The sequence below is a fragment of the Crotalus tigris genome, unplaced genomic scaffold (assembly GCF_016545835.1).
Source record: "Crotalus tigris isolate CLP2741 ecotype Arizona unplaced genomic scaffold, ASM1654583v1 scf7180000017639.5415321, whole genome shotgun sequence".
In the NCBI taxonomy this organism is placed as follows: Eukaryota; Metazoa; Chordata; class Lepidosauria; order Squamata; family Viperidae; genus Crotalus; species Crotalus tigris.
Window position 1 is genome coordinate 2,567,750 of NW_024096532.1, and position 12,470 is coordinate 2,580,219.

General features: G+C 46.4%; 1 protein-coding gene across 2 annotated transcripts in view; it reads left to right on the forward strand.

Annotated features, from left to right (window-relative positions):
- Positions 1-12,041, forward strand: part of PPP1R12C (protein phosphatase 1 regulatory subunit 12C) — a 44,171-nt gene extending 32,130 nt beyond the window's left edge. The window contains exons 11-22 of one of the 2 annotated variants that reach the window (XM_039335140.1): positions 1,605-1,700; positions 2,189-2,283; positions 3,964-4,054; positions 4,310-4,447; positions 4,956-5,046; positions 5,318-5,439; positions 5,601-5,659; positions 7,133-7,241; positions 7,392-7,496; positions 8,840-8,890; positions 9,317-9,367; positions 10,273-12,041. In XM_039335140.1, the coding sequence (XP_039191074.1) occupies positions 1,605-1,700; positions 2,189-2,283; positions 3,964-4,054; positions 4,310-4,447; positions 4,956-5,046; positions 5,318-5,439; positions 5,601-5,659; positions 7,133-7,241; positions 7,392-7,496; positions 8,840-8,890; positions 9,317-9,367; positions 10,273-10,359 (1,095 nt within the window). In that variant the 3' untranslated portion in view covers positions 10,360-12,041. The remainder of the gene's footprint in view (positions 1-1,604; positions 1,701-2,188; positions 2,284-3,963; positions 4,055-4,309; positions 4,448-4,955; positions 5,047-5,317; positions 5,440-5,600; positions 5,660-7,132; positions 7,242-7,391; positions 7,497-8,839; positions 8,891-9,316; positions 9,368-10,272) is intronic. The other variant, XM_039335141.1, reaches the window with a different exon arrangement.
- Positions 12,042-12,470: the final 429 nt, after the last annotated feature.

Genomic DNA, 12,470 nt, shown 5'->3' on the forward strand with positions numbered 1-12,470 from the left:
ACAACTGTGGCACGAAAGGTTATAAAATGGGGCAAAACTCAACTAACAACTGTTGTCACTTAGCAACAGAAATATTGGGATCGTAATTTGAGGACTACCTGTATTTAAAAAAAAGTTGAGGAGCAGGATCTTTCTGATCTTTGGAAAGCTTCTGCAGCTTAGAGGAGATGATATTGACTAGATTGGGGGGGGGGGGTGAGACAGTATTCCAGGGCGTGCAAAAACTTGGGTTTTCAAAATTAATAGTGTATAGGCATAATTTGTTGCCATTATTTTGAACTTTTGTAAGGGGTGCAGGAATATATCAGAAGTGTTTTAGGGTGCGGGGTATAGAAAAGGCTGGGGGCTGCTGGACTAGATCAGGGGTCTTCAAACTTGGCCCTTTTATGACTTGTGGACTTCAACTCCCAAAATTCCTCATGGCTGGCTGAGGAATTCTGGGAGTTGAAGTCCACAAGTCATAAAAGGACCACGTTTGAAGACCCCTGGACTAGATCAGGGCTAGGCAACCTCAGGAATTCTGGGAGTTGGTCCACAAGTCATAAAAGAGCCGAGGTTACCCACCCCGGACTACATAATCAGTGAGTCTTCAGCCTTCTAAAGCAGGAGTCTCCTACCTTGGCAACTTGTAGACTTCATCTCCCAGAATTCCCCAGCCAGCCATGCTAGCTGACCAAAGAGTGGCTAGTTACATTTTTTAAAAATGTAATACTATCAAAATAGTTTAAACCCCAGTAGACTGTACACGCTTGAAGAAAGAACACCCTACTCCTTCTAGTGACAATATCCTGTCAGTCCCATAGCATTACAGCCCCGTAGGTGCAAAATGACTGCCCGGTCCTGGCTTAGATAAAATGGATCAGGTCTGGAACAGTTGAAACTACCTGTTCTAAGGTCAGGGTGGGTTATTTTAGGATGGGAAAATTCTGCCATGCCACACTTCGCCCACTTCTCTTCGTGAACTATGAACTGCCCTGAGAACACGCCACACGATGCTGCCTTGCGTTAAGTTTTCAAAAGCTGTCCTTATTGGTATTATTTCTGATGGTTTAAGTGGACCCAGCCTTGGTCAGGTGCAGATCATCTGTGTATTTTTTTTTTTTTCATGATGCAAACAAAGCCAGAGGAGATACCATAGTTGAATCTCAGATTCACATTTAGCTCTTTTTGGTCAAAAACAGAACACAAGGGGTCCTTGGTGCTCTCTGAGCTTGCTTGTTTTCTTGCCGACGTTTCATTACCCTAACTAGGAAACATCATCAGTGCTGGATAATGAAACGTCGGAAGAAAGCGAGCAAGCTCAGAGAGCATCAAGGACCCCCTCATGTCAACCCTGAGCCAGAAATATTCTCCTTTAAAAGCAGAACTTCCTTTTTCTGTGCTTTCTGTTTATTCCCTTCTATCCTACCTCAGATCTAGCAGCTTTGCACAGTCTGTGAGCTCTAGTGGGGGTTTGTTTTCCCTCCAGTGGGAGGGCTTTTCAGCGTGGGGATTCAAGAACACGAATTTTGCCGCCAGTATGTCTCTGCTGTGCCCTCTTTTTCTTTTCTTTGTCTTTCCCTCCCTCTCCCTCCCGATCCTGTCATTGCCTGTATTATCTGCAGCAAGACATCCAGGAGCTCTTGAAGAAGTGGAACAAGAATCCCATTGGCCCATGGTTAGCCAATAGGAACACAGCTTCTGAGCCACCTGGTGACCCGGTAGGAGCCTCGACCCCTCAGAGAGGGTGGCTGGATACCTTGCTTGCTAGCTTTGCTTTATTTGGGCAGGGGAGGGTTAAGTGTGTGGGGGGGTGCTGAACTTGAGAGGCATGGACGTGTAAAGGGAAGTGCACGCCTAAGGGCACCAGCAGCCTCTGGTGGGAACCACATATGGGTCCTTTTGTTTCAGTTCTCCTTCCACTTCTGCTCTTTCCCTACTCTTAACAATTTTTTCTTGTTCTGTCTGGGCCACAGCTACCCTGTTAGAGAGGCAGTGTTAAAGCTTTCTGTCCTTCTCCATCCTTGCAGTTCCTCTAGCATTAAGGGAGAGATGCTCACACTCTCCCTTTTACAGAAACGCAATGCTCACAATAGTGGGCCCCCAAAGCCTCCCGAGTGCCCCCGTTCCTAGCCAGAATAGAAAGTAACGGTGGAACAGCTGTCAGTCAAATCTATATTTTCTTTCCTTTTTCCATCTTCTTTTACAGAACAAAGAGCCACGCCTGGCACGAGTAATCCCAACCCCCACTCGCCGGATATTTGCCCTCCCAGACACAGAACCCCACCGGGATCCCCGACGCGCGTGAGTAATCTACCATGGATAAACTAAAATAGCACGCTTCGACTTGAGAGGCCTAGATTGGAATCTTGTTCAGACAGGAAGCTGGTTAGCTGAGACAGGGCAGTTGGCTTTTCCCAGGCAGGGTGGATATCCGCCTCTTTCTCATCCTCTAGTGAGGGTGCATCTCTTGATGTTCTTGAGTGGAGAAACCCACTAAACTAACATGGATTAGGTGATCTTTGATCCTCCAGATGTTAGGTTTCTACTCCAGCTATCGCCAGCCATTGGCTGTATTGGCTACGGCTACTGAGAATTTGAAGGAACTTCTGGAAAGTTTGTCCTTGTATTGGAAGATCTGTGTGTTAAGCAATAGGATCCGTTGGGTCTACTTTTAGTTTCAGAGTGGGGATGGGAAAAGAGATTCCCAAGATTCACTGGAGGATAGAAATATTTGGAGAAGTGAAGCTGTTGTGCTTTCCAGTGAATGTCACAATTTCAGTAAATTTATTTGGTCTTTTAAGTGCACCCTTATCGACTTTGAATAAGGTGCTACATCAGTTTGCTTTTTACCGTTCGCAGTTTAAAAACTTAGCAATACTGTTGTACCTTTGCAAAAGAAAAAGGGGCCAAAAAGTTTGTTAGATATTTTTGCTAAAGTGGCAAGGTTTTGGAAGAGGAGGGGGGAACATTGCATCAAAATTAATGCAGACAAGACCTTCCAAGGGACCATTACCCTGAATTTTAGAGAGCAGTGGATTGGTGTCATGAAATCTTACAGAAGTCAAGGAGGCCCCTCTAAATATTCTCTTGCGCGTGCTCTCTCTCTCTCTCTCCTTCTCTCTCTCTCTCTCTCTCTCTCTCCCTCTTTCTCTCTCTTTTTCTCTTTCTGTCTTCTTGCTCACTCCCCGCAGAAACTTAGAAGGTGGCCTTCAGATGAAGATAGATACAGCCCCCGCCCCACACCAGCCCCTCTCTTCCACTACCATCAGCTCTAGCATGGATCCCCAGGACCACCGAAGGTGAGGGTTGGCTGGGCCAGGGACAGGCAGTACGGAAAGCACTTAGGGCCACGATAGACGGGTGATCCTGAAAAGGCATGTAGGCTGATCTCTGTTGATGCAGTTATTATCCTGATCTTCTGGGCCTTAAATTTCTGTGAGTTGCTTGTATTATTATTAACTTTCGTCACTGATAACACAGGCATCCACTTCATGGTGTCAACGGGAGAGAATTTGGCCAGGCATTTATGCCCAGTGTTTGTTTGATCATGTCTATTATTGGGCCTAATAGAAGAAGGATGGCCTTTCTGTGTTGTGCTCCATGCTTCATATAGGATGCTACCTGTATGCCATCTTGATAGCTCTCTCTGTCCTGTTGAGTTTGGCAAAATTAAAAGGGCTCTGCCCGCTGCCTTTTTTTCTCCTGCACCTCTTGCATTTCATTCCACCTCTCTGGCCTGACTAACTGCTTTCCTTGGCAAAATGGAAGGCATTGTGTTTGGCCAGGAAAAGTCAAAAGAAGCCAAGCAAAAGGTACCTGACAAACATAGAGTTTCCTTTCCTTTCTTTTCCCTATCCTGACGTCCTGCCAATGCAACAGCTCAACGAGGCTTGGCAGGAACTAACCAGGGCTCCTCAAAGCTGTAGAAAGCATGAGGAAAAACCTTTATGTGCTGCCTAACCACCAGGGTCATCCTGCTAGGTCATACCAGACGCCCGTGCGAGATGAAGAATCTGAATCCCAAAGAAAAGCCCGTTCTAGGCTCATGAGACAATCCAGGCGTTCCACACAGGTAAGAGTTGGTGCAAAAAAAAAACAACCCCAAAATTTGAAGATGATGCCACACAGGTTGGGGTGCAACAGCTTTCTTGGCTTAACTCAATGCCTCACAAGAGTTTTGCTGTCCATTGGCCACAATCCCATCAGCATCTTCTGAAGGGCAAGGTATTTTTCTGATGGATACACTTTCCCTTTTCTCTCCCCTCCATCTTCATGTCCTCCCCCCTCCCTTTTTTCTCTCTCTCTTGCCTCCCTCTGCCCATTTTAGGGAGTAACCCTTACGGACCTCAAGGAGGCTGAGAAGACCATGGGCTGGACCAGCGATTCCAAAACTCCTTCAGAACAAAGGAACAAGGAGGATGAAAAACGGGACAAAGAAGGGGAACAGCAGTCTCAGGAGACCACGGTAGGGATCCTTTGAGGTGGATGGGTTGTATTCCAGCCCCTCCAGCATTGTCAAAAGTCCTGGGCAGGAGGAGAGAACCTGATCTAATGATAAATGGATCAGGGAAAAGATGAGGCCTGATCTAAGGCGGGGGGGGGGCTTACAGGTATACGTACCTGCTGCTCAGGATGCAGATCCTTGCAAAGAGCCTCTAAAAGAAAGACGCAACTGGCCGTTGCCAGGCTGAACAGGATAGTGACCCTTTGTGACATGATGGAGAGGGAGGTGGCTCCTGGCATTCACAATGTGTGACTTTCCTTGTACGTCTCTGCCAGCACTGGGTTGAGTTGAGGATCTGGTGTATTTTGGCACATCCTGTGAAGTAGGGACACTCATCACACCACCCTTTTCAGTCACCCCAAGCTTTAGTTTGGCCCTCTGCAAAATGCAGCCCTGTTGCCTTGAGCAGGTTTGTAATTGGTCTTCCTTCTTATTCTCCCTAACTTCATTCTCCCAACACCTCATTCAGGACTCTGCTAGGCGGTTCCGGCTCCTCAGTTCAGACAGTTCTTCAGTTTATACTGTGAATCCGTTAGTGGTGAATTCGCAGCTCCAGAAAGGTAACCCTTGTGTTCAGGTGAATATTTCCTTCTTTCTTTTTCCTCCTTCGTTTTCAGTTTGCCTGCTTGACATGTTTCACTGTGGACTGGCACTAGCTCCTTCGTCTCCTTCGATCCTGACTCATTTCATTCTCTCCCAGTGTTTGCGCAGTGTCATCTCGAGGAGGTCTTATAGCTTTCGTCTCCTCTGTGTCGCGTTGTTGGCACTCAGGACTTGGGAGGTGGACAGCCCAGACTCAGCTGCCTGTCCTGTTTTTTTTTTAAACTACAGGAACGGAAGTCGATAAGGCTGGCTCTGAGCTGGATACAGACCTTCGGAACAGACTGGCTATCCGAGACCGCAGGAAAGGCCGGCGAGAGAGGCGCATCACTGGTCTGGGAGGAAGCTCAGAGGTGAAGGAGAGAAGGGCACCAGAAGAAGCGGGCTGGTGCACTGGAGGAAGGGCGGCGTTCGGGGTACAGATAGGAGGTTACAGTGAAGGTGGTGGATGCCTTTTACCTGCACCCACCTTGACTGTGAGCATCTCTGAAGCACATTTTTTTTCTTCTTCTAGGGGGAGGAAGATGAAGACACTGAACAAGTCCACAATGAAGATCCATCTGTACATAGCAGGTAGATTCCTCTATAGCAGGGGTGGCAAATCTTATGGGCTGAGCATGTCAGAAATTCAGAAAACACCTACGTTGACTCTGCTGGCGTCTCTCTCTCTCTCTCTCTCTCTCTCTCTCTCTCTCTCTCTCTCTCTCTCTCTCTCCTATCTATCTATCTATCTATCATCTCTCTCATACATACACACACAAGAGAATTCATAACGAAGTAATAAATCATTTACATTTATTATTTAATAAATAAATACATACATACATACCTGCTGTCATTATAAATATTTTTCGAAATGCCCATCCAAGGCAGCTCTGGATTGCACGAGGCCTGAACATTTTGGAAAAGGCTCTTTTGTGGCCTTGTATCTTCCAAAAAACGTGGGAAATCACACCCGTTCTCGCATGCTTTTCAGAGGCCCTGTGAGAGCGAGGCCCTCTTGCACAACTTCCAGAGGGTCTAGAGCAGAGGCCCCCAACTTTTTGGGCACCAGGGTCCAGTTCCGTGGGGAAAGGCTTTTCCGCGGACCGGAGAGAGCTTGGTTTTGTGTGCTGCCTGCATCCTGCGGATGGGGCTTTGCTTGTTTGTGCGGACCAGTTGTTGGCATGCCATGGACTGGGGACTGAGGACCCCTGGTCTAGAGGCCTGGCATGTCACCAAAATTGACATGGCCTGGACCCATGACCCACGTGTCAAAGATTCACCGTCATTGCCCCTTTGAGGTGGATGAGTTGTAGTGGAGCAATGAACTGTGATCACTATGTGGATAAAGATTCTCAGTCATCCATCTGAGTCTAGAAGAAATGGATTTCTTTTAGCCTGGGACGAGGCTGCTGAGATTGTAGCCAGTGACAAACCTAACATTGATGGAATGAAACAAGCTTCAGGAGGGGACAAAGTGGAAGAAGCACTGGGGGGGGGGATTCCATAGTGAAATGAGTGCTTTTAACAATGCTCTCTCTAAACGCACCCAGATACACAACATGGATCAAGTATTTTAGCCTCCGAGGGAGGCTTTGGCAGCTACACAGTCCAGGGCTGCCTACACATGATTGCACTTTCTGGAAATTGAGTCACGGCACCAGGACTTCTTTTCTTGTTGGTCTGAAATGTTTCACTGCTTCTCCAAGTAGTTTCTTCAGTCTAACCCTAACCTAACCCCCCTTCCCCTCCACAATGCTTCTTCCGTTTTGTCCCCTCCTGAAGCTTGTCTTATTCCAACAATGTTAGGTTTGCCATTGGCTACAATCTCAGCAGCCTCCCCCCAGGCTAGAAGAAGCCCATTTCTGCAGGAACACATGAAACCAGCATATATTGCTGTTGTTTTGCTAAAGCACCACTGGCCTTTATGTTTTCCTTTTCAATCTTTTTCTCCGAGTTAATATTGTGCCTACCTAAATTATTATTATTATTATTACTTTTGCATCGTGCAAAGGAGCCAGCAGAGGGCAGTGCTCACCGCTTCCCTCTGCTGCTTCTTTTCAGCGATCACTTAAACAGCCTTCTGCCAAACCGGACTGCACCTTCTGGCTGCCAAAGAGGGAGCAGCGCACCTTCGGGCTGCAGAGAAGAACCGGACAATTATTACAAGAAAGTTAGTGCTTGGAGAAGGAGGGTTTCGCACTCACTGGGGCAGGCAAAAAAAGCAGCTGCAAAGGAACGCTGCTGTATCTCGCACTTGCTTATCTTTCTCATTGCCTCCTTTTTTTTTCCTTCCCCCCCCCTTCTCACGTGGGTCTCTAAGCTGTATGAAGATCTCTTGATTGAGAATGAAAAGCTGAAGGAACAGTTGCAGGAGGCGCAGCTCCAACTCACACAGATTAAGCTGGAGCTGGAAAGAGTGACCCAGGTACGGGGCAGGGCAAGGTGGGCCCTTCATGGGAGAGCTGGGGGGGGGGAAGGGGAGGGCTGAAGAGGCATATTGGGACCGAGAGCATTAGCAGGCAATTCTGGCGAAGATTGGAGAGAACGTAGAGCCAAAATCTATTTTAGAGTTATTGGGATACAGAATATGGGGTGATGTGCTTAAAATCTAGGAGCAGGAGCAGGGGATACTCAGGCCCACCCTATGCAACAGACGTTTTCTAGGTATCCAGGCCAGTTATTTTACTTTATTTATATACCACCTTTATTATGTTTACAAATAACTCAAGGCTGCGAACACACCTTTCTCCTATTTGCCCCACCACAATAACCCTCCGAAGTAAGTTGGACTTGAGAGAGAGCGACTGGCCCAAGGTTATCCAGCTGGCTTTCATGGCTAAGGCAAAGCTTGAACTCACGATCTCTTGCTTTCTACCTCTTAGGGCTGTTGTGGGGGAAAATGGGAGGAGGAAGCACCATATATGCCTCCTTTTCAGCCTACCAGGTAGGCCAAAAAGGAAACAGGCCAGATAATCTAATACCACTTTATTGAAAAGCTCCGTTAACAAAATCTTGTGCAAGTCTGAAAGTGCAATTCTCCCGCTGTTACCATTAGTAACATGAGGAGGGTCCCTTTTGAGCTTCTTGTTCTACCCACTATACAGTTGTGGGCTATGTTCCCTCTTATCTAATTATTCCTTAGGCAGCATCTCCCCCCCCCCATCATTCTTACATGCCATTATATTATTTGACCTCCAGAATGAAAGGTCAGCTATAAAGTTAACAAATAAATAAAATACATAGCTTTGGTGCATATTTGCTTTAGATTTCCATCTTTGCAATTAACCTGGAATGAATTAAAAAAAAAAAAGTCTCAGTAACTGTACTGAGTAGTCTTGATTGACTGCTGTTTCTCCCAATATTTGCAATTCTGGTTCACCTGTGGGAATCTTAAGAAAGTAACTTAAGGACCGATAGATGTAAAATGGTTTGCTAGAAATGCATGCATAGCCCTCCTCCTAGTCCAGGCGACATTAATCCAGCCTTTCCATCTATGAACTTGCTTGTAGAGTGTGATCTTCAGATGAGGTGCATGTCTGGATTTTCAGTGATGCCCCCCCCCCCAATGATAAACCACTTCTGTCTCTGAGGTTCACGTTCCTGTCTTCTCTAGGTTGTGTATTGCTGTATTGTATGCTTTATTATTATTTTACCAGTCATACCCTTTCTTCAGATCTGCAAGGGAGAAGGCTATAATAAATGTTTAAAAAGTAAGCACAGAAGTGATTTTGAATCTTTTTTGTTGTTGTTGTTGTCTGCTCTGGCCAGAGGCAGGAGCGCTTTGCTGAACGACCGGCTCTTCTAGAACTAGAGAGATTTGTAAGTATTTGTTCCTTCCTCCCTATTCCTTCCCCTCTCCTGCTTGCCAGAACTGACCTATCAAACTGCCACCTTTGGGGAGAAGCCTGTCAGTGAGGCAACTATGCTGTTGAGGAGAAGGCAGTAACTGACTAGGCATTTTTACACGTGCTAAAGGCTGGGATTTCAAGGAAAGAGTGTACACGTTTAATCTAGATTATTTGCATCTCCCCTAGAAGGAAAGCAGCTCCTGGCTATCTCCTCTTCTGTTACAAAAAATTGACCAATATATATGGCCTGTAGGAATTCTAAACGGCACAAGATTAAACGTACCCAGTTTTATTTTACAGAGATTGATTTCTCCCCACTCAGCATAAATGCATGCTTAGGATTCCTTTCCTGCATCCACTCTTACTTCATCTCTTTGTCCCACCTGTCCCAAACCAGGAGCGTCGAGCTTTGGAAAGGAAAGCTGCTGAGCTGGAGGAAGAATTGAAGGTGATTCTTCTCTTGTTGAAGGAGTCCCTGCTGTGGTTGAATGGTAGTCTGGCTGGGAGCAAGGAAGGAGGAGGTGGCAGGGAGGAAATAGGTTTGCAATACAGGTATAATTCAGTCACAATCACACTACAAGGTGTAGTATTGCTCCTACCTGCCCTTTTGAACAGGTTATTTCTAAAACCCTGGAGCTGGAACTGAATCCACTACCAAGACCAACAATTTGCATGTAGAAAAATGACAGATCCTTAAAACACAGAGAAAGTGTGTGCGTGTGGCATTGTGCGTTTGTACAAGGAACAGAAAAAAGTGCTTCTGATAAATGGGCGTTCTTAGAGTTCCCACTGTGCTTTGTTTGCATCCATGTTGGCCAAAAGGCAGGATGTCCGTTTTAAAAATGAGCAAAGAGGCTAAGAAATAAGATTGGGGAGTAACACCAAAATGTACACCGTAGCCTTAAATTCTCTGAAGGAGGATACAGATAGTCCTTGACTTATGACCACAATTGGGCCCAACATTTCTGTTGCTAAACAGGACCATCGTTAAGTGAGCTTTGCCCCATTTTAAGACCTTTCTTGCCATAGTTAAGTGAATCCCTTCAGTTGTTAATTTAATATCATGGTTGTTAAGTGAACAACTTCTAGCTTCCCCACTGACTTTGCTTGTCAGAAGGTTGCAAAAGGGGATCACATGATCCCACCATTACTGTAACCCTCATAAATACATGCCAGTTGCCATGTAAATTTTGGTCATGTGACCGACGGTTGTAAGTGTGAAGAGCAGTCCTAAGTCACTTATTTCAGTGCCGTTGAACAGTCATTAAACGAATGGTTGTAAGACGAGGACTACCTATAACCAGAAGGAGGTGCCTTGGGAGTTTGACTTCGTATCTGCCTTTCCCCTCACAGGCTCTTTCAGATTTGAAGGCCGACAACCAGCGTCTTAAAGACGAAAACGCCGCTCTTATTCGTGTGATCAGCAAGCTCTCCAAGTGACCACCAGCTGCTGTCATTGTCCCCCGGTTTCTGTGCGAAGCAGGGACCTTCCTCCACACACACCCCCACCCCCACATGTACCAAGATCCTGAGCAGGGACAGGAGAAATACGTGAGGATAGGGTTGGTCCCCTTCCTCTCACCACCCAGACACTCCAGACGCGGGCTGTTCTGAGGCTCGGCCAAATAGGCCCCACCAACTATTGTTTTCCCCAGAAGCTTGTCTCGACGCCTGCTTCTCCTCCCCCAGCCCTTCCCCTTCCCAGAGACAGTATTTATTTTGTGGCTTCCTTCAGTGATGCTCTTTGCTTTATTGCTTTTCCTCCAGGGAACAAGGAGCATAGGGATGATAGGAACCAGTCTTTCTGGGAACCCATAGGAGCGGGGTGGCCAGCATTGTTGCTGTGGGGAAATGGGATTAACAGGCCTTCTTGACAACCAGGTCCTTAGGGTGTCCCTTACGGTTAAGCTTGGCAGCCCGAGAGACAAGTTACCCAGTAGTGGCCATGCCGTAACCAGCAAATGCTGCAAGAGGCTGGCCAGCATTAATGGATCGGACGGAGGGTGGCATCTGGTCTTTGCAAAGCTAAAAGAAGTGAGCAGCCGGATTGCAGCAGCGATCCATGGCAGTCTTGGCCAAGCCAAAGCTGGCCCAGTCATTCTTGGTCATTCGTCAGGAGAGGCTTGGGAGTCATGCCTGATTAGCTGTGAGGATGAGGATGAATGTCAATGGTGGGGCAAGAGAGGCAGCAGTGCTGTGGAGTTTCTGCTCCTTTCTCTTTGCATCTTAACACTCGGGTGCAAATATTGAGTTGTCCCCTTTCTGGTCTTTGAATGTCCATAAAGTTAGGTGGGTTTTTCAGAATTGCACCTAACTTAGGCCAAAGGAAACCTCCCCCTTCCTTCCTTCCTCCTGCCATGTGAACCGTAGCCTTCTGCCAACACCCAGCCTGTTGATGCTGCTGCTGGCACTGTCACCTGAGGTTTGAAGCCAATAAGAGAGGCCATAGCCAAAACCCACACTTGACACGGTTACATAAATTGCCAGCCTTCACTCCTGCTTCTCCAGGAGCTGTGCCTCCTTGACCTTTCATTTTCTAGCTCCCTGGGCACCATTTGTCTCCCAGAAGTAATCTGGAGTTCCAGCTTAGTGGCTGTCCCATATTTTGCTTCCTGCACGCATGCAATCCAATACTTTCAATGTTAAAACTGAGGGCTAGAAGTACTTCAAAGTGAAACTGAGGGCTAGAAGTAATTCCAAGAGAAAAACGGGTCCAAAGTACTACCCTGAAAATCCTGTTTGTGTGTGTGTGTGTGTTTTTCCTGCGCTATCATGAGCCAAGATTCCTTTGCCAAAATAAATAAATCCTCCCTTTTCTGCCATGGCCCCTTCTTCTTACCCCCCACTTTTCTTCCCTCCACTGTCCTAGTCCAGGGACGTCCCCCACCTCCTTCCATAAATATCTGTACATAACAGAAGTATTTTCTATATGGCTGCATTGCCAACAAAAACCAGAAGAAAAATGCAGAGAAACTTAAATGTGCAATATCGCATGAGTATTTTTTTTCCAAAGAAGTCTCTATATTGTACTTGTTTATTTAGCAGCACAGCTGCCATTGTTTTAAAGAACAGGGAATTGAAATTACCGTGTTTGAATATAATAAACAAAATTTTAAAATTGGTATTTGAATACTATCATTTCTCCATCAGTTACCTAATGCCTGACTGAAGGTAGGGATACAAGAGAGCTGTAAGTGACTCTTCCTCAACCATGTGCTCTCCAGTTGTGTTGGACTTCCATTTCTGAAAAAGTAGAGGGTTAAAATTGAGTTAGATCAGGGTGGGCAGTTATGGCGATTTTACAACCTATGGACTTCAACTCCCAGAATTCCTGAGCCAGCCATGCTGGCTCAGGAATTCTGGGAATTGAAGTCCACAGGTCAGAGTTGCCATAATTGCCCACCCGAGTTAGATAAAACCCTGGAGGACACATCTATTAGTGGTTCTACAGACTCTCCATAGTCAGAGGTATTTTCAGCATGCGGTAATTGTGGAGTTGCGTTGAAGAAGATCGTTGTGTGGATGTGCTACTTAGGTGTGGCCATAGTTAC